The sequence below is a fragment of the Piliocolobus tephrosceles genome, chromosome 19 (genome assembly GCF_002776525.5).
Source record: "Piliocolobus tephrosceles isolate RC106 chromosome 19, ASM277652v3, whole genome shotgun sequence".
NCBI classification, from domain to species: domain Eukaryota; kingdom Metazoa; phylum Chordata; class Mammalia; order Primates; family Cercopithecidae; genus Piliocolobus; species Piliocolobus tephrosceles.
This window is the reverse complement of record NC_045452.1, coordinates 595,195-614,325: the sequence shown is the minus strand read 5'-3', so window position 1 is coordinate 614,325 and position 19,131 is coordinate 595,195. Positions and strand designations below refer to the sequence as shown.

The following is a 19,131-nucleotide window of genomic DNA, read 5'->3' as shown; positions in this document are numbered from 1 at the left end:
ATTACAGGCTTGAGCCACCGTGCCCGGCCGAAAGTGTTTTTAAAAAGCTCCCCACTGTAGGAAATGCTAGTAGGACCATCCAGTAAGGTATGGGCCGAGCCCAGATGTGACCACATGACGTTTGGCGACATAATGTTGGAGCAGTTGGGATGGAACCCTAAGAAGAGGAGGTGGACATGGGAGGAGCCCAGGCCAGGCCCTTCTGCGTCACTTGCCCTGAAAGTTGCAGAACAGGTGGGCATAACCAAAGACGGCACGTGGAGCTGAGAAAGAACATGGCTCCTACCCTGATGGGGCAGCCGAGTAAGCCGTGGGGCGCAGGACAAAGGGCGAGCCATGTGTTCATGGCAGCAGGCAGGGCAGATGTTTAGGATGGGACGTTTAGCGGTGGGGGCGGGGAGGAGTCCTCTCCCATCTCTAAGTTCTCTGTAAAGTTGAACACAGAGTTAGCAGAGGGGAGGAGGCATGAGATCATCTTCCAGGATGGTGGAACCTGCACGACCCGGAGGTGGAGCAGGCGGAGGGTTTTCAGGAGGACTAGGCTTCCCTAGAAACTGGTGTCCCCGAAGTAAGCAGCCAGCTGCAGTGGTGAGCTTCCCAGTGGCGGGGCGACAGGGCGGTTAATTTCTCCAGGACAGGCAAGGGTGGGGTGTGCAAAAGGGGTCAGAGAGGAAGTGGGCATGGGGGAGGGCAGCCCCCATGTGGCGGGCATGTTGAGACGTGGAGCTGGGACGCTAAAGGCAGGGAGCCCTGGAGCTTGAAGGCGGTGTTCGCGAGTGGGCTGCGGGAAAGTGGATTATAAATGGCGCGACCATGGGGCAGGCCGGCGGGGTGGTAGGTACAGGCCTGGCTGATGGTGCTGCGGAGGCCACCCAGAAGGTCATGCCTGGGATATTGTTAACAAAAACAGAGGAGGATAGAAATGTTGGGGCATTGCCCAAAATAAAAGTATGTATTAAATCATGAAACTTTTTGTTCATACAAATGTGTACTAGATCACAATGTAGATTTTCTTTTACTACTTTTATTGTGGTGAAATATACATAACATAAAATTCACCATTTTAACTTTTTTTTTTTTTTTGAGACGGAGTCTCACTGTGTTGCCCAGGCTGGAGTGCAGTGGCTCCATCTCAGCTCACTGCAACCTCCACCTCTCCAGTTCAAGCGATTCTCTTGCCTCAGCCTCCGAAGTAGCTGGGACTACAGGTGCCCGCCACCACGCCCGGCTAATTTTTTTGTACTTTTTTTTAGTAGAGACGGGGGTTTCACCATGTTGGCCAGGCTTGTCTTGAACTCCTGACCTCAGGTGATCTGCCCACTTCGGCCTCTCAAAGTGCTGGAATGACAGGCATGAGCCACCACACCTGGCCCATTTTAACAATTTTAAGCGGGCAATTCAGTGGCATTCACATTGTTGTACAGTCATTCCCACTACCAATTCCAAATATTTTTATCACCCCAAACAGAAACATTGTACAGATAAAATGAAATGGGTCATGTGGTCACGTGGTCATAGTCCGCAGAAAGATGCTCAACACCCCTAATCACGAGGGAAGGGGAAACCAAATCCATCATGAGCCCCAGTCTCACACGCACCAGGCTGGCCACTGTCAAAAAGCAGAAAATAACAGTTGGTGAAGATGTGGTGAAACTGGAAGCCTCGTACACTGTTGGAGAGAATGTGAAATGGTGCAGCCGCATTGGGAAACAGTATGTAATTGCCTTAAAAATTCAACATAGAACTACCATATGATCCAGCAATTTCACTTCTGGGTATATACCCCAAATAACTGAAACTAGGGGTTCCAATAGATGTGTGTACCATCAAGTTCACAGTGGCTAAAGCATGGAAGCAGCACCCCAGGTGTCCACTGACAGATGAACAGAGAAACAAAATATGTTACCTACATACAATGGAATATTATTCAGCCTAAAAAAGGAAAGAAACTGTGACACGTGCTACACCATAGATGAACCCTGAGGACATTATGCTAAGTGAAATGAGCCACAAAAGTCACAATAAGACACAAAAAGACAAATACTAGATGATTTCATCTATATGAGGTACCTAGAGTAGTCAAGCTCATAGGGACAGAAAGTAGAATGGGGGTGGTGAGGGGCATGGGGTAGAGGGAAATGGGGAGTCATTGTTTAATGAGTCCAGAGCTTTACTTAGGCAAGATGAAAATGAGTTCTGGAGACGGATGATGATGATGGTTGCACAACATTATGAATGTATTTAATACCACTGAACTATACACTTTAAAATAGTTAAATGGGGCCGGGCGCGGTGGCTCACGCCTGTAATACCAGCACTTTGGGAGGCCGAGGTGGGCGGATCACCTGAGGTCAGGAATTCTCGACACCAGCCTGGCCAATATGGTGAAACCCCGTCTCTACTAAAAATACAAAAGTTGGCTGGGCCTGGTGGCGGGCGCCTGTAGTCTCAGCTACTCGGGAGGCTGAGGCAGGAGAATCGCTTGAACCGAGGAGGAGGAGGTTGCAGTGAGTCGAGATCGCACCACTGCACTCCAACCTGGGCGACTGAGCAAGACTCTTGTCTCAAAAAAAAAAAAAGCAATGTCTAGCCACAATCTAAGTTATGAGTCAGCTGCACATTCAGCGGCTTGAAGAGATCTTTATAAAACACAGTGGGTTGCAGAAAAAAAGAGAACACGTCCAGAGGACGCTGGTAACAATGTTATATACATTGTGACCTCAATAGTGGTTTTGTTGTTTGCTTTTTTGTTGTTCGTTTTGTTTTGTTGTTGTTGTTCAAGAGGAAGAGTCTCGGCCGGGCGCGGTGGCTCAAGCCTTTAATCCCAGCACTTTGGGAGGCCGAGACGGGCGGATCACTAGGTCAGGAAATCGAGACCATCCTGGCTAACACGGTGAACCCCGTCTCTACTAAAAAACACACACACAAAAAACTAACCGGGCGAGGTGGCGGGCGCCTGTAGTCCCAGCTACTCGGGAGGCTGAGGCAGGAGAATGGCGTAAACCCGGGAGGCGGAGCTTGCAGTGAGCTGAGATCTGGCCACTGTACTCCAGCCTGGGTGACAGAGCGAGACCGCCTCTCAAAAAAAAAAAAAAAAAAAAGAGGAAGAGTCTCACTGTGTCGCCCAGTCTGGAGTGCAGCAGCGCGATCACGGCTCACTGAAGCCTCGACCTCCTGGGCTCAAGTGATCCTCCCGCCTCAGCCTCTCAGGTAGCTGGGACTACAAGCATGCACCACCACGCCTAATTTCTTAATTTTTTTTTTTCTTTTTTTTGTACAGACAGGGTCTATGTTGCCCAGGCTGGTCTTGAACTCCTGGGCTCAAATGATCCTCCTGCCTCGGCCTCCCAAAGTGCTGGGATTACAGGTATGAGCCACTGCATCCAGCCTTCAAGTATATATATAGATATATATATTTTTTCAAATAATATACAGATATATTGTTTGTTTTTATTTTTATTTTTATTTTTTTATTTTTTTATTTTTTTGAGACGGAGTCTCGCTCTGTCGCCCAGGCTGGAGTGCAGTGGCCAGATCTCAGCTCACTGCAAGCTCCGCCTCCCGGTTTACGCCATTCTCCTGCCTCAGCCTCCAGAGTAGCTGGGACTACAGGCGCCCGCCACCTCGCCCGGCTAGTTTTTTGTATTTTTTAGTAGAGACGGGGTTTCACCGTGTTAGCCAGGATGGTGTCGATCTCCTGACCTCGTGATCCGCCCGTCTCGGCCTCATATTGTTTGTTTTTAAAGAGGGGATACGGAACCAAGAAAACAGTGATATTAGAGGCATGGGGGGGTGGCGCGGGCTGCCGGGACGAGAGCACTACCCAGAGGAAAGGGCTTTCTGTCGGGTCTGACGCGGCAGTCCCAGAGCAGAGCGAGGGGCCAGACGCAGACCCGTGGGGGTCCTCCGTGGCGAGGGGGTCCTGGGGGGTTCGGTCCTTGGGTTCAGAGAGGGTGGTGGGGACGGGACAGCACGGACGACTGCACTCTGGGGACCCGGCCGCGGAGGGGTACGGCCAAGGCGGACCCTGGACCGGCGCACACGAGCTCGCCTCGGCCTCCACGTCCGCCCTGCGCACCGCCTTCCGCCGCCGACCCCAGAACGCGGCGGACCGCGCGGACGGGCGGGACGTGCACGGCGCTGGCCGAGGAGGCTGCGCGCAAGCTCGCCTCACCACCCGGAGCTGCGGGCCCCGCACGCCCTTAGCCCATCCCCGCGAGCCGGAGGAACGGGTGACCGGTGTTACTCCCAGTGCGCGCGTGCACCACCGCCGGCCCCGCAGGCCGAGCGTCCCGGCCCGGCCAGTCTGCGCCCGCGCGCGGCGCTCCTCGGGGAATCCGCTCCCGCTTTCGCCCCGCCCCCCCGCGGCCCCGCCCCCGCAGCCCACGGCCCTTACAGGCTGGCCCCGAGGCCGCGCCCGGCGGGCCAGCCAATGGGAGTGCGGCGCGCCCCGCGGCACGTGCGCTCCTGCCGCTCCCGGCCGGGTGCGAGCTGGCGGAGCTCCTTGGCCTGGAGCGCGCGGGGCGGGGACGCGCGGGGCAGGCGGGACTGGGGGGCGGAACGGAGGCAGGATGAGGGCGGGGCGCTGGCGACAAGGCGCGCTGATTGGCCGGTGCCGCGCTCCGAGGCCGTTAACGGCGTCTGGGCCGGGCCACGGCTCCAAAACAAAGGGCAGGCGGCCCGCGGGGCGGCGGCGGGAGGATGCCTCGCGCCCTGCCTAGACGCTAACGGCCTCAGCGCGTCCCGGGCCGCGCCGGGAACGCCTGAGAGCCAAGCCCGCGCTGACCGGGGCCCGGGCCGGATGGGCGCTGCGGGCCGGGGCGCGGACCGCGGAGCGGCCGTGAGTACGGGCGGGCCTGGCTGCAGCTGCGCGGGCGGTTACTTTGTGGCCACCCAAGGATACTGTGGCTGCGGGCGGGCCCGGGAAGCACCTGTTGGGCGTCCGGGCGGGCGGGGGTGCGAGCAAGGCGGGCTTGTGACTTTTTTGTTACATTTTGGATTTTGATTTGTTGATATTGGGCTCACTCCGTTTTGGCACAGACAACAACGCCTAATCTTTGATTCCCCCGCCGTTTCTTCTCTCCACCTTCCCCGCTGCCCCTCTTCTCCCGCCCCACCGTGAAAAGATATAGGGAAAATGGACAAGATCCCAGATTATTGGTTTTTCCTTCCTTAAAAATATAGCCTCAACTGGGCAAGGAAATGAGGGCAAAAGAGGTCTCCTAGGAATGTTTATCAGGCGGAAAAGGTTTTCAAGTTGCCACATAAAGATCATGACTAAAATGGAGCGTCCTCGGTGTTTACCACTTGTGGCATAGGTTTCATTAACAGAGATTGCAAAAGCCTGAGCTTCAGAGAGCTAAACAGGGTCTGCCTCCCCCATGCTTGCTTCTGATTGACATCTTTGATGTCCAAATTATGTACTGAGTTATAAGGATGGAAAAAAGACTGAGATTCTATTTTTGGCAGATAATGAACATGGAAGACATCAATTTCCCCGCCCCACGCTTTTTCTGTTCCGTTGCATTTCTTCTTCCTCTAAAACATACCCACCTTAACCTGATGTTTCCTTTGCTAAGAATGTTATTCTTCCCACCCACCAGCCCCTGACACTCCTGAATCCCTACCCAGCTCCCAAGGCTAGGTTTGCCACCCCTGGGGAGCCTTTCCAGGCACCTCACCTGAGCAAGGTATAGATGTGACAAATGTTTGCTGAGCATCTCCCAGGTGCCAGGAGCTGTGCTTCATCCTGGTGTCATTGAGTCTTATAATCATGCACTGATCCCCCTCAGTTGTGGGCTCTTGGGAGGCAGTGGTAGTGGCATGTTTGAGGAATAAGGATCTCCAAGACCTTCACGGTCCCTCCTCTTGGGTCCTACGGGGTAGAATGTCATCTACTTGTGGGAACCCCTAAGGGCTGGGCCCGTATTGAGCACTTACATAATAACTGAGCGCTCTTAATTACCAATCCGAGCAATAGTCTTCTTTTAAAATAACTTCTTATTTTGGAAAAACTAAATTTACATAAAGGTTGCAGAGCTAGTACAGACAATCCCAATATAACCTACACCCAGTGCTCCCCATCATTACCATCCTGTACTGCTGTGGTGAAAAACTGACCTGGGTGTATTCTTCTCACTAAACTCTGGGTATTAAGCCTTTTCACTTTTGAATCACTAATTTATAAAGCCATTTCTCTTTTTGTGTGTTTGTTTGTTTAAGACAGGGTCTCACTCTTGCTCAGGATGGAGTACAGTGGCACAAACACGGCTCACTGCAACCTCCACATCCTGAGCCCAAGTGATCCTCTTGCCTCAGCCTCCCATGTAGCTAGGACTACAGGTGCACACCATCATGACTAGTTAACTTTAAAATTGTTTATAGAGATCGGGATCTCACTTAATGTTTCCCAGGCTGGTCTTGAACTCCTGGGCTCAAGTGATCCACCTGCCTCAGCCTCCTAAAGTGTTGGGATTACAGGCTTGAGCTGTTACACCTCACCATAAAGCTATTTTCTTTAGATTGAGAGTAGTATTCCTCTAACATCTGTTCTTGATTCTTGATTCTTGCCTGTCTTCACTAAGTACCACCAGCACCTGTGTCAAGGGGCAGGGATGCAGGAAAAGGGAAAGAGGCTACCCTATAGGTTTTTTCTTTTTTCTTTTCTTTTCTTTTTTTTTTTTTTTTTGGTTTGTTTATTTCAACAAACAAATTGGTTTTTTTGAGACAAGGTCTCATTCTGTCCCCCAGGCTGGAGTATAATGGCACAGTTTCCACTCACTGCTCACTGCAGCCTCAACCTCCTAGGTTCAAGCCATCCACCCGCCTTCTGAGTAGCTGTAACCACAGGCACACACCACCATACCCAGCTAATTTTTTAATTTTTTTGTAGAGACAAGATCTCACTCTGTTGCCCAGGCTGGTCTCAAATTCCTGGCCTCAAGTGATCCTCCCGTCTCAGCCTCCCAATGTGCTGGGATTTATAGGTATGAGCCCAGCCTACCCTGTAGTTTTGTTGTTGTTGTTGTTTGTGTGGTTGTTTGTTTTTGTTTTGTTTTTTTTTTTTTTTTCAGACAGAGTCTCACTGTCGCCAGGCTGGAGTGCAGTGGCGTGATCTTGGCTCAGTGCAGCCTCCATGTCCCGGGTTCAAGCGATTCTCCTGTCTCAGCCTCCTGATAGATGGTACTACAGGCACGGGCCACCACGCCCAGCTAATTTTTGTATTTTTAAAAGAGACAGGGTTTCACCAGGTTGGCCAGATGATCTCAATCTCTCAACCTCAAGTGATCGGCCCACCTTGGCCTCCCAAAGTGCTGGAATTACAGGTGTGAGCCACCACGCCTGACCAACCCTGTAGTTTTAATGTATTTGTCTCCATGGAAGACTAATAAAATTGTTTTGAATATGAAGAAGCAATAGAAGCCCCCCTGCTTTCAAACTGTTCTCTGATGCTCTTCATTAGAGTTAAATGAAGTTGCGTAAAAGGTTTTAAGTAGTTGGATCTAATAATCAGTGAAACCTCTAGGGAGTGGGAATTTTGACAAGGGATTTGAGCGGAGGTTGAAGAAAGTTCTCAACAGCCAAGACATAGGGGGCTAAGGGTTTTTGGAGCAAGTAGTGCAAGATAGATTCAGGAAAGAAGTCAAGAGGATGAAATTGATTCTGCCAGCAAATGCCAGGACATTATACCTGCTATACAGATGCTAAGTACTAAAAACTTGTTGGCGGGTGAGAGTAAAACGGAAATCCTGGAGCCAGCCACTGTTGCCCACACCCCAGGAAGGGGTTAGGAGCCATTATTCACCCCATTGCTCAGCAGGCCCTCTGGCACCTGCAGGGCCTTGGGCCAGGGCCAGGATTCCTGGTAGGGCTTGTGAGCGGCTTGCTGAGCCCCTGCCGTACTATAACAGTGACACATGTTCCTGCCCTGAGACCCTGGTCAGACACCTAAACTGTACCCAAGGATCATACCCCTTAACATCTCATGTAGTCTGACTGCCCTGTAAATTGCATGTGACCCCACTTTACAAAGAAGGTAGCAGAACTTGGCTTCAGGTCCCAGAGCCAACAAACACATGGCACATTTTCCATCAAACCCTGGGAAGCCTCTCAAAGCAAGTCAAACCCTCTTTTATCTTTGTCCTGGGGGTGATGACATCCCTGTTGCCAAACCTCACCTACTCCCTCCCTCCTGATGCCACCTGCCTTCTCAGCAGCATTGGCATACACCCCCGCCACCCAAACGCTTCACCCTCACCTGGTTCCTCTTTGTGTATCTGGTTTTTTTTTTTTTTTTCCTCCTCCTTTTGCCCCAAGACGGGAGGCTTCAATGTTTGATGAGACTTTATTTAGCATGAGGATAAAGAAAATAGTTTTTACGATTCTCAACCTCTTTTTGTCTATCTCAATCCAGTCTTCTGGGTCTGGTGTCCACTCTTTCAACCTAACAACACTAGTGTTGCACATAGTTTCTACACCTCCCTTTTCTTCCTTTTTTTTGTTTTTGAGACGGAGTCTCGCTCTGTCGCCCAGGCTGGAGTGCAGTGGCGCAATCTCGACCTCCCAAAGTGCTGGGATTACAGGCATGAGCTACCGCGCCCAGCCCCCTTTTCTTGTCTTTTCTTTTTCTTTCTTTCCCCCCCCCCCCCCCCCCCCCCCCCCCACTTTCTTTCTCTTTCTTTTGACACAGGGTCTGTCTCTGTCATCCAGGCTGGAGTGCAGTGGCGATCACCTCAGCCTCCCGAGTTGCTGGGACTACAGGCACATGCCACCACACCTGGTTAATTTTTAAATATTTTTTGTAGAGACGGGTTTTCACCATGTTGCCCAGGCTGGTCTCGAACTCCTGACCTCAGGTGATCCTCCCACCTTGGCCTCTTAAAGTGCTGGGATTACAGGCGTGAGTCACCAGTCACAGCTCCGTCTTCTTGTTGTTAGCAAGAAAGCACCTCTACTAGAATGTGTTAGAGGACCTTGGTTATGGGCAACTTTGTTACTAATGGTAGAAAAAAAAAAGGAATGTAGTACAGATTCTTTGAAAAGAAGCGCTCAGTACAAACACATTATCAGTAGTCTCAGGAGAGGTGGTAGAGGTAGTACTTGAGCACAGGTGGGAGGAGAGATGGAGGAGAGAGCCTGGAGGGCTGAGACACCTGGGGCCACTGGGCAATGGAGGAGCTAGGCCCCTTGAGTTCCCCAGAGAGCAGGGGCTGGTGGGGAGTCTAGAGGGCCATGGAGCTTTGTCTCAGGGCAGCCATACAGGTAGTTTGATGCTGTCGGTGGGCCCCATTGTGCACCTAGGCTGCAGTTCCTGAAATGTGGAGGGGAGCTTTTCCTCCTGTAATTCAAGTAGGGAGGAAGTGGACGTGTGTAGAGGGAAGCTAGAATTGCCACAGGCAAATTGTACCCACACTGTTGCCCTTTGTTGTAAATTTTTCCAGACCCTTCCACACCTGTGACGTCATGTACTATGTGTGAGTTTGAATAGTCAGAGTGGGCCGGACACCGTGGCTCACGTCTGTAATCCCAACACTTTGGGAGGCCAAGGAGGGTGGATCACTTGCAGTCAGGAGTTCAAGGCCAGCCTGGCCAACATGGTGAAACCCCATCTCTACTAAAAATACAAACTTAGCCAGGCATGGTGGCAGGTGCCTGTAGTCCCAGCTATTTGGGAGGCTGAGGCACAAGAATTGCTTGAATCCAGGAGGCAGAGGCTGCAGTGAGCCAAGATCGTGCATCTGCACTCCAGCCTGGGAGACAGAGCGAGACTCCAGAAGCCTCATGATGGAAATGTCTCTGATGCATGTTTATCAGTGCATTTGGCCAGTCTCTTTTGGTTAAACTTCGTTGTTGTTGTTTTTGTTGAGAAGGAGTCTCGCTGTGTTGCCCGTTGCCCAGGCTGGAGTGCAGTGGCAGCAGTCTCGGCTCACTGCATCCTCTGCCTCCCGGGTTCAAGCAATTCTCCCGCCTCAGCCTCCCTAGTAGCTGGGTTTACCGGCACCCACCACCACACCCAGCTAATTTTTGTATTTTTAGTAGAGACAAGTTTTTACCATGTTGGTTGGCCAGGCTGGTCTCAAACTCCAGACCTCAGGTGATCTGCCCATCTCGGCCTCCCAAAGTGCTGGGATTACAGGTGTGAGCCACCGTGCCTGGCCCCTACTGGTTAAACTTGAGGTGGCTTGTAAGCTTTTGTTATTACAGGCAGTATTATTATAGGATGACATTTTGCTATTTCAGGTAATAGCTGCTTTTATCCAGTTATTTTGCACATGTGCACCAGTCAAAGGTGAGCTCCCCAGATGAACCCCCAGTCCATGGCTGTGCTCCTAGGAATGTTGTGGGTGTTGCCAAATGGCTGGATCACAGAGCACCTTCACCAGTGGTGTTATCAACTTATAACATTTTTAAATTTAATTTATTATTTGTAGAGACTGTCTCGCTCTGTCGCCCACCCTAGAGTGCAGTGGCATAATCATGGCTCACAACAACCTTGACCTCCTGGCCTCAAGTGATCCTCCCATCCCAGCCTCCCAAGTAGCTGGGACTACAGGTGCACACCTAGCTCATTCTTTTTTTTTTTTTTTTTTTTTTTTAGAGATGGGGATCTTGCTGTGTTGGCCAGGCTGATCTTGAACTCCTGGCCTCAAATAATCTTCCCATCATGGCCTCCCAAAACACTGGGATTACAGGCATGGGCCACCCCTGACCTTATCAACTTTTTTTTTTTTGAGATAAGGTCGTACTCTATCACCAGTGCTGGAGTGTGGTGGTGTGATCTCGGCTCACTGCAACCTCTGCCTCCTGGGCCTAAGTGATTCTCCTGCCTTAGCCTTCCAAGTAGCTGGCACCACAGTCATGCACGACCATGCCCGGCTAATTTTTTTTTTTTTCTTCAGGACAGAATTTTGCTCTTGTTGCCCAGGCTGGATTGCAATGGTGCAATCTCAGCTTACTGCAATCTCTGCCTCCCAGGTTCAAGTGATTCTCCTGCCTCAGCCTCCCAAGTAGGTGGGATTATAGGCGTGCACCACCACGCCCGGCTAATTTCTGTATTTTTAGTAGAGATGGGGTTTCACCATGCTGGCCAGGCTGGTCTAGAACTCCTGACCTCAGGTGATCCACCCACCTCGCCCTCCCAGCTGGGATTACAGGTGTGAGCCACTGTGTTTGGGCTTTTGTATTTTTTGTAGAGACGGGGTTTCACCATGTTGCCCAAGCTGATCTCAAACTCCTGAACTCAAGTGATGCACCCACCTCGGGTTCCCAAAGTGCTGGGATCGCAGGCATGAGCCACCATGCCTGGCCTAACTTTAAAAAAAATCATTGCCAGGCCAGGCGCAGTGGCTCAAGCCTGTAATCCCAGCACTTTGGGAGGCCGAGACGGGCGGATCACGAGGTCAGGAGATCGAGACCATCCTGGCTAACACGGTGAAACCCCGTCTCTACTAAAAAAAAAAATATGGAAAATTAGCCGGGCGAGGTGGCGGGCACCTGTAGTCCCAGCAACTCGGGAGGCTGAGGCAGGAGAATGGCGTAAACCCGGGAGGCAGAGCTTGCAGTGAGCTGAGATCCGGCCACAGCACTCCAGCCTGGGCGACAGAGCAAGACTCCGTCTCAAAAAAAAAAAAAAAAAAAATCATTGCCAACCTGCTAAGTGTTAGACAGTATGAGTGTGCCTTCAGAGTTGAACATCTACTTGCATGTTCCACCTTGGTCAACATGGTCCACGGTGGGGAGACTCTGGCTTTGAATTGAGCTTCACAGGTCATTGGCTGTGCAACGTTGGGCCACTCGGGTAACCGTTTTGGGCTTCAGTTTCTCCATGTGCATGGTGGGGCTAATAAGGACATGCATCTCTTAGGACTGCTGTTGATCGCACGATTCTTATACAGTGAGCAGCTTAGGACAGGGCTGGTGTTGGCTTGCCAGCCTCTGGGAGCCGCTCCATGTCCTTTTCCGGGAGCTGGTGGTTTTGTCCGTCGTCCATTCCCTCTGTGATGGTGGTGGCCTTTTCATCTTTCTAATCCCAAAGATAGTGCCTTGCCAGTGAGGGGTGGGAGAGGCACAGCCAAAAGCAGGGAGGCCTCCTCCATGAAGAGGGGGGGAAGGAAGGGGTGGCCGAGTGGGAACGGAGGTGGAGAAGCTGTGGGGATGGCTGCCAGGGCAGGTGACACCACTGCCTGTCACCCCTCATCCCTCTCCTCCCTAGGGAGATGGACCATGATGTCCTGATTCCTCTTTCTTTATGAACCCTGGCTGAACATGGCAGGGCCACATGAGCTGAGCACTGTTCCTTCCCCACTGTCCCTGGCACTCTGTCCACCTGGCACGCCAGCCCCTTCATCGCTACGCCCAGCAGACACCCTAGTTCTTCTCCGACTTTGCAGCCTCTGACCCGGACGTGCTGGCTTCCGTATCTCCCTGGGGCCCCCTTTCCATCTCACCACACCCTGGAGATCTCCACGGGGAGGTAGTGGGGGTGGGACCCGCGCTCACCTGCCAGGTGGTGGCAGTGCCGGGGGTAGGTGGATCAGCCTGGGGATTTAGGGGATCAGGCTGTCCTCTACACAGGTGCCTCGGAGGTGGGGTGAGGACCTGGTGGGGTGGTTGGAAAAGAGAAAGGGGCACCCCAGTCCGCAGTCCATCCCATTGAGTGTCAGAAGCTGCTTGGTTTTGTTTGCTTCCTCAGTGTGTTTGTCTTGAGAAGTGTGCTGTCGGCACCATATGGACATGGGCCTGATTCACGTTCTCTTAAAATAACTTTACAGGCTTATTTTAGGAGAGAAATTTCTGGATTCCAGAAAATTGTTTTTGCTCTAAAAACATACCCCACATTAATGTCTATTGGGGGGATGGAGGGCAGCTGCCCTCCAAACTTGGGAACACACAGTGTCCGAAAGTGGAGATGATTTGCCTGGTGAATTGCCCAGCATTTTCCTTTCAGTTACTTACTTCAGGGCAGTTCCTAATTTGCCGATAGATCTTGTAAAAGCCCATTTACGTTGGTTGTTTCCAAACTTGGTCGTGGTTTTCCCAGTGCAACAGTGGATCTGTCATTTAAAGCCAAGTTAAAACTTAACATGACATGCCTCTCAGTGACCACAAATCCAGCTCTGGCCACTACTGCCAGGACCCCTTTGAGGGCTAGTGACAAGGGTTGCCATCAGGACTGAGACCACATGAAGTGCATGGGCGGCATCTGTGCAGTGACCAGACTCAAGGCAGGAGACAGGATGGGGACCTGGGAGAGGGCTGGGGCCCAGGGCAGCAGGCTCTTCAGGTGAGGATGCCTTGGGGGCAGGGCTGTATCATGAAGGTCTCCAAATAAGGCCCATGCGAAGTGTGCTTGGGAAACAGCAAGCCTGTTTTGGTTGGAAACAAGGCTTTTTGTAATTAGTGGGGCCTTCAGTGTTTACTCTGCAGAGCCCTAGGCACTCTGGTCCAGGAAGAGTTAGTAGTGTGCTCTGCTGGGGATGTGTGACACTCAGAGAAACCACTGGGGATGTGTGACACTCAGAGAAACCACCAGGCAGAGGCGAGAGCTGAGATCTGAGCTTGTCGCTGCATCTATGTGCCTCACAGCTGAGAGGCTTAGCCAGTGGTACTTGCTCTAGGGACAGCTCAGGTGCAGGAAGAGGCCAGCAAGGGAGGGTAGCAGCCTGGGCTACAGCTACCAGGGCTGGTGTCTCCACTGAGAGCTACAGGCTTTGAGCAAATAGAGAACACTGACAGCATGGAGGACCCTGGGGCAACACAGGACCCTCATGGGGACACACCGCTTCCTCCTGCCTGGAACACTGGTGGTCAGAGGGTCCCCTCCCTCCTGAGGACTGGCCTGTCCTCCCCTGATGCTCCTTCCTCTCAAGCCAGGCAGGACCAAGTAGAGGAGAGCACCTGTGCTCTGGAGTGAGCACCCACCTGTGGGACCACGGTGGCCACTAGTGGGCAGGGATGCCTGTTTCTCGGGATGTTGTGAGAATTCAGTGGCCTGAGAATTTGCAGACCCTAAGGTGCAAGTGCATGATGTAAAGGGCAAGTGCCTATCTTTGGCAAGATTCTTGTCACTCTGGGGACCTCAGACTCAAGGACCTTGTACCTGAACAGATGAGACTCCTTCTTGAAACCTTCTGGGACCAGCTTGGGGCCACAGCAGGCTGCGGCTGGTCCTTCCTGGACAGCACTGGCAGGGCCCTGGCTTGTGCACTGCTCTTTGGGGACCCTGGTCCTAGACCCTGGGGACATGTGGGTCTGAGTGGGGTGACTCTGCAACTGCCCCCCCCAACATAGCCCCTGCCCACAGAGGCTCCTTGGTGCCCATGGGTCCATGGTTTTTGTTTTGTTTTGCTTTGGTTTTTTTGAGACAGAGTCTCACTCTGTCGCCCTGGCTGAGTGCAATGACGCGATCTGGGCTCACTGCAAGCTCTGCCTCCCGGGGTCATGCCCTTCTCCTGCCTCAGCCTCCCGAGTAGCTGGGACTACAGGCGCCCGCCACCACGCCCGGCTAATTTTTTGTATTTTTAGTAGAGACGGGGTTTCACCGTGTTAGCCAGGATGGTCTCGATCTCCTGACCTTGTGATCCGCCCCCCTCGGCCTCCCAAAGTGCTGAGATTACAGGCGTGAGCCACCACGCCCGGCCGGGTCCATGTTTTTAACAAGCTTACCAATGTTTAGTGGCCACTTCTCATATAAAGTACTGATGTTTATTTTTTTAATAGGGTCTCACTCTGTTGCCCAGGCTGGAGTGCAGGGGCACCATCACAGCTCACTGAAGCCTCGACCTCCCCAGCTTAAGCAATCCTCCAATTTCAGCCTCTGGAAGAGCTGGGACCACAGGCATGTGCCACCATGCCCGGCCTTTTTTTTTTTTTAGTTTTTTTTAAAGTTTTTTTTGGTAGAGACAGGGTCTTGCTATCTTGCCTGGGCTGGTCTCGAACTCCTGGGCTCAAGTGATCCCCCTGCCCTGGCCTCCAAAAGTGTTGGGATGACAGGTGTGAGCTGCTGCCCCCAGCTGCAGTAGTGATGTTTCAACCCCCATTTACTTTTGCTGTCTCCATATGAGGATACACCTGATAAGTATTCATTCCCCAGATATTTAAGTGCCTTTCATGGGCCAGGACACTAGTCAGTGATTTTTTTTTCTACCATCTAGGTTTAATAAAACCACCTAAGTGACTTTAAAATTTTATCATTTTCGGCTGGGCGTGGTGGCTCACGCCTGTAATCCCAGCACTTTGGGAGGCCAAGGCGGGCAGATCATGAGGTCAGGAGATCAAGACCATCATGGCTAACACATGGTGAAACCCCGTGTCTACTAAAAATACAAAAAATTAGCTGGATGTGGTGGCGGGTGCCTGTAGACCCAGCTACTCAGGAGCTTAGGCAGGAGAATCACTTGAACTCGGGCGGCGGAGTTTGCAGTGAGCCGAAATCCCGCCACTGCACTCCAGCTTTGGGGGGACAGAATGAGACTCTGCCTCAAAAAAAATTAAAATTAATTAAATTAAATTCCAGCCAGGCACAGTGGCTCGCACCTGTAATCCTAGCACTTTGGGAGGTTGAGGCGGGCAGATCACCTGAGGTCAGGAGTTTGAGACCAGCCTGGCTAACATGGCAAAACCCTGTCTCTCCTAAAAATGCAAACATTAGCTGAGTGTGGTGGCCTGCACCTGTAATCCCAGCTATTCAGGAAGCTGAGGTGGAAGAATGGCTTGAACCCAGGAGGTGGAGGCTGAGGCTGCAGTGAACCGAGATCGTGCGGCTGCACTCCAGCCTGGACGACAGAGTGAGACTGTCTCAAAAAAAAAAAAAAAAATTAAATTAAATCCCCTGCCAAGCGCAGCACGCACTGCTGTAGTCCCAGCAACTTGGGAGGCTGAGGTAGGGGGATCGGTTGAACCCAGGAGTTCTGGGCTGTAGTGCGCTATGCCCATCTGTTGTCCACACTAAGTTAGGCATCAATATGGTGACCTCCCAGGAGCAGGGGACCACCAGGTTGCCTAAAGAGAGGTGAACAGGCCTAGGCTGAAAATGCCTGTAAATAGCCACTGCACTCCAGCCTGGGCAGCATATCTAAAAGTTAATTTTAAAAAACCCCCCTAGATGTCATTGCCACCCCCTCCTGCCCAGGGTCCTCACTTCCTCTGCCCTGTTACTCCCAACACAGGTGTCCCTTGTGGAAGGACAAGCAATGTGCACTAGTGCTGGCCCCAGGGGTTACTGACTGTGGGGTGAGGGCTGTGGCTTTTCAAAAGATGATCTGCAGTTAGGCATTTAGAAATTCAAAACAAAACCCTTGGCAAATGACCCCCACCCCCCTTTTTTTGGGACGGAGTCTCACTCTGTTGCCCAGGCTGGAGTGCAGTGGTGTGATGTTGGTTCACTGCAACCTCCGTCTCCCAGGTTCAAGTGATTCTCTGCCCCCTCAAGTAGCTGGGATTACAGGCACCCATGACCAGGTCTGGCTGATTCTTGTATTTGCAATAGAGACAGGGTTTCACCATGTTGTCCAGGCTGGTCTCAAGCTCCTGACCTCAAGTGATCCTCCCACCTCAGCCTCCCAAAGTGTTGGGATTACAGGCGTGAGCCACCACACCCGGCTGATATTACTTATTTTTAAATGATGAACAAAATGAAGGGCCGTTTCTGTAGCTCTCTACTCAAGTCACTTGGAGCAGGGATTCTGAACGCTAGAGACCTGAATACGCAGTTTGGGAATAAGTTTCCTGTCTCTCTCAGCTGCTTCACTTCGTATTCTTAGTATCTTTGTTAAATGGAAGTCCAAGGAAAGGAGAAGAGACAAACAAAAGTTTATTAATTTAAGTCTCATTTTAGTAAAAAGATAGAAACTTAGGTGAAAATGTCACAAAGATTCAACATGAGTTCAGTAAGAAGTGAAGTCAGAACACTTCTTCCATTAGTTGGTGGAACATGCGTGGATTTGAATAAGGTACTGACAAGTTGTCACATGACGTCCTCGTGCACCATGTGGGACATGTGGACAGGAGAGCAGAGGTGGAGATGGTGCTGGGCTCCTGGAGGGTGGTGACCGAACTGATACCTGTCCCCATGACCTCCCCAGGGCATGTCAGCAAGTTTCATGGAAGAGATGCCAGATGGAAGAGATGGCAGGGTTCAGATTCATGAAGGGCCCAGTAGTTCAGGGCAACAGATAAGATCTAATAAAATGTACTGTGTTAACGCTAAATGTGAGGTCTTCTCCTTGATTCTAAGAAACCCAAGGGAAAATTTCAGGATTAGCACAAGATGACTTAATAACAGCTAGTAAGAAAAAGAGTTTAAGGTTTGGGGAATCACCCATCAGGAATGTCCAATGTAGGCAGACTTTTTCAGAAATTCTTTAACATAATATTGGAGAAAGAAATGGAGTTCATTTAGAAGATGGCGTGTGTGTGTGTGTGTTTACATGTGTATACCTTTGTACAGACATTTCCTCCACAAAATTCCTGCTCGATGGTCATCTCTGTTGAGAAATGTGATGAACTGGTGATTTTGTTTATGGGATGGGATCCAGCTTGGTTTCTCTTCTCCTGCAGATGCACAGTGGCCCAGCAGTATTCCCCTGGAAAACTGTTCTCCGGGCGCTGCAGTGCCCCTCTGTGCTGTCTGTGGCCACCTGTGGTCTGTTTCTGGGCTCACTTTCATGTCGCATTGTCCTGTTTTTGTATCTTATGCCAGTCCAACCCTCTTTTTTCTTTGATTGATTGATTGACCGAGTCTCGCTCTGGTGCCCAGGCTGGAGTGCAGTGGCACGATCTCAGCTCACTGTAAGCTCCACTTACCGGGTTCACGCCATTCTCCTGCCTCAGCCTCCCGAGTAGCTGGGACCTCAGGTGCCCACTGACATGCCCAGCTAATTTTTTGTATTTTTAGTAGAGACAGGGTTTAATCGTGTTAGCCAGGATGGTCTCCATCTCCTGACCTCATGATCCGCCCGCCTCAGCCTCCCAAAGTGCTGGGTTTACAGGCATGAGCTACCGTGCCTGGCCTCTCCTTTTCTTTTCTTTTCTTTTTTCTTTTATTTTCTTCTTTGAGACAGGGTCTCACTCATTACCCAGGCTAAGTGCGGTGGCACAGTCTCTGCTCATTGCAGCCTCGACCCCCTGGACTCAAGCAATCCTCCCACCTCAGCCTCCCTAGTAGCTGGGATCACAGACATGTGACACCACACTTGGCTAATTGAAAAAAACTTTTTTTTTTTTTTATAGAGACAGGATCTCACTGTTCCCCAGGCTGGTCTCAAACTCCTGGGCTCAAGCAATCCTTCTGCTTTGGCCTCCCGAAGTGCCGGGATGACAGGTGTGAGCCACTATGTCCCGCCTTTGCCCCACTTCTTGAAAGATATTTTCACTGAATGTAAAATCTGAGATATCAGTTATTATCTTTCAGAATCATACTAGTCCCTTTCTCTGCTGCCTTTGGGGTTCTGTTGTTTTACCTGGGAGCTTGTTCTGTTGAACAGGTCATTTTTCCTTCCTCTGGACATTTTCAAGACTTTTTTCCCCTTTATCTTTGGTGTTCTGCAGTTTCATTATTTCTCTAGCTGTGGCTTTATTTTTATTTATCCTGCTTTAGGACTGTTGGGCTTTTTAAGTCTGTGGATTAGAAGCTTTCCTTAATTCTGGAGAATCCGCAATCATCAATTATTCACAAAGTGCCTCTACCCCATTTTCCTCTTGCCTCAACCTTCTGAAATCCAAATAAATGTCATCTCTCCCTGCTTTAAAACTCATATTTCCCACCTTTCTCACCTTTTTTTTTTTTTTTTTTTTTTTTTGAGATGGAGTATTGCTCTGTCACCCAGGCTGGAGTGCAGTGGCACAATCTCGGCTCAATGCAACCTCTGCCTCCTGGGTTCAAGCAGCTCTCCGGCCTCAGCCTCCCGAGTAGCTGGGACTACAGGCGCCCGCCACCACACCCAGCTAATGTTTTATATTTTTAGTAGAGATGGAGTTTCACCATGTTGGCCAGGCTGGTCTTGAACTCCTGACTTCGTGACCGCCCCCCCGCCCCAAGCCTCCCAAAGTGCTGGGATTACCAGGGCGTGAGCCACCGTGCCTGGCCTCTCACTTTTCTTTCTTCAGCATAATTTATTCTGATGTATCTTCAGT

General features: G+C 51.1%; 1 protein-coding gene across 4 annotated transcripts in view; it reads left to right on the top strand.

Moving 5' to 3' along the window:
• The first annotated feature begins 4,575 nt into the window (after positions 1 to 4,575).
• YPEL1 (yippee like 1) overlaps positions 4,576 to 19,131 on the top strand; it is a 35,670-nt gene continuing 21,114 nt past the window's right edge. For 2 of the 4 annotated variants that reach the window (XR_002727875.3, XM_023197982.2), the window contains exons 1-2: positions 4,633 to 4,840; positions 6,893 to 6,986. Coding sequence is in view for 2 of the 4 variants with exons in the window: in XM_023197982.2 (XP_023053750.1) it covers positions 4,802 to 4,840; positions 6,893 to 6,986 (133 nt within the window). In the remaining 2 variants the exon portion in view is untranslated. Of the gene's footprint in view, positions 4,841 to 6,892; positions 6,987 to 19,131 lie in introns of all 4 variants that reach the window. The other 2 variants (XM_023197981.3, XM_023197983.2) reach the window with 2 other exon arrangements.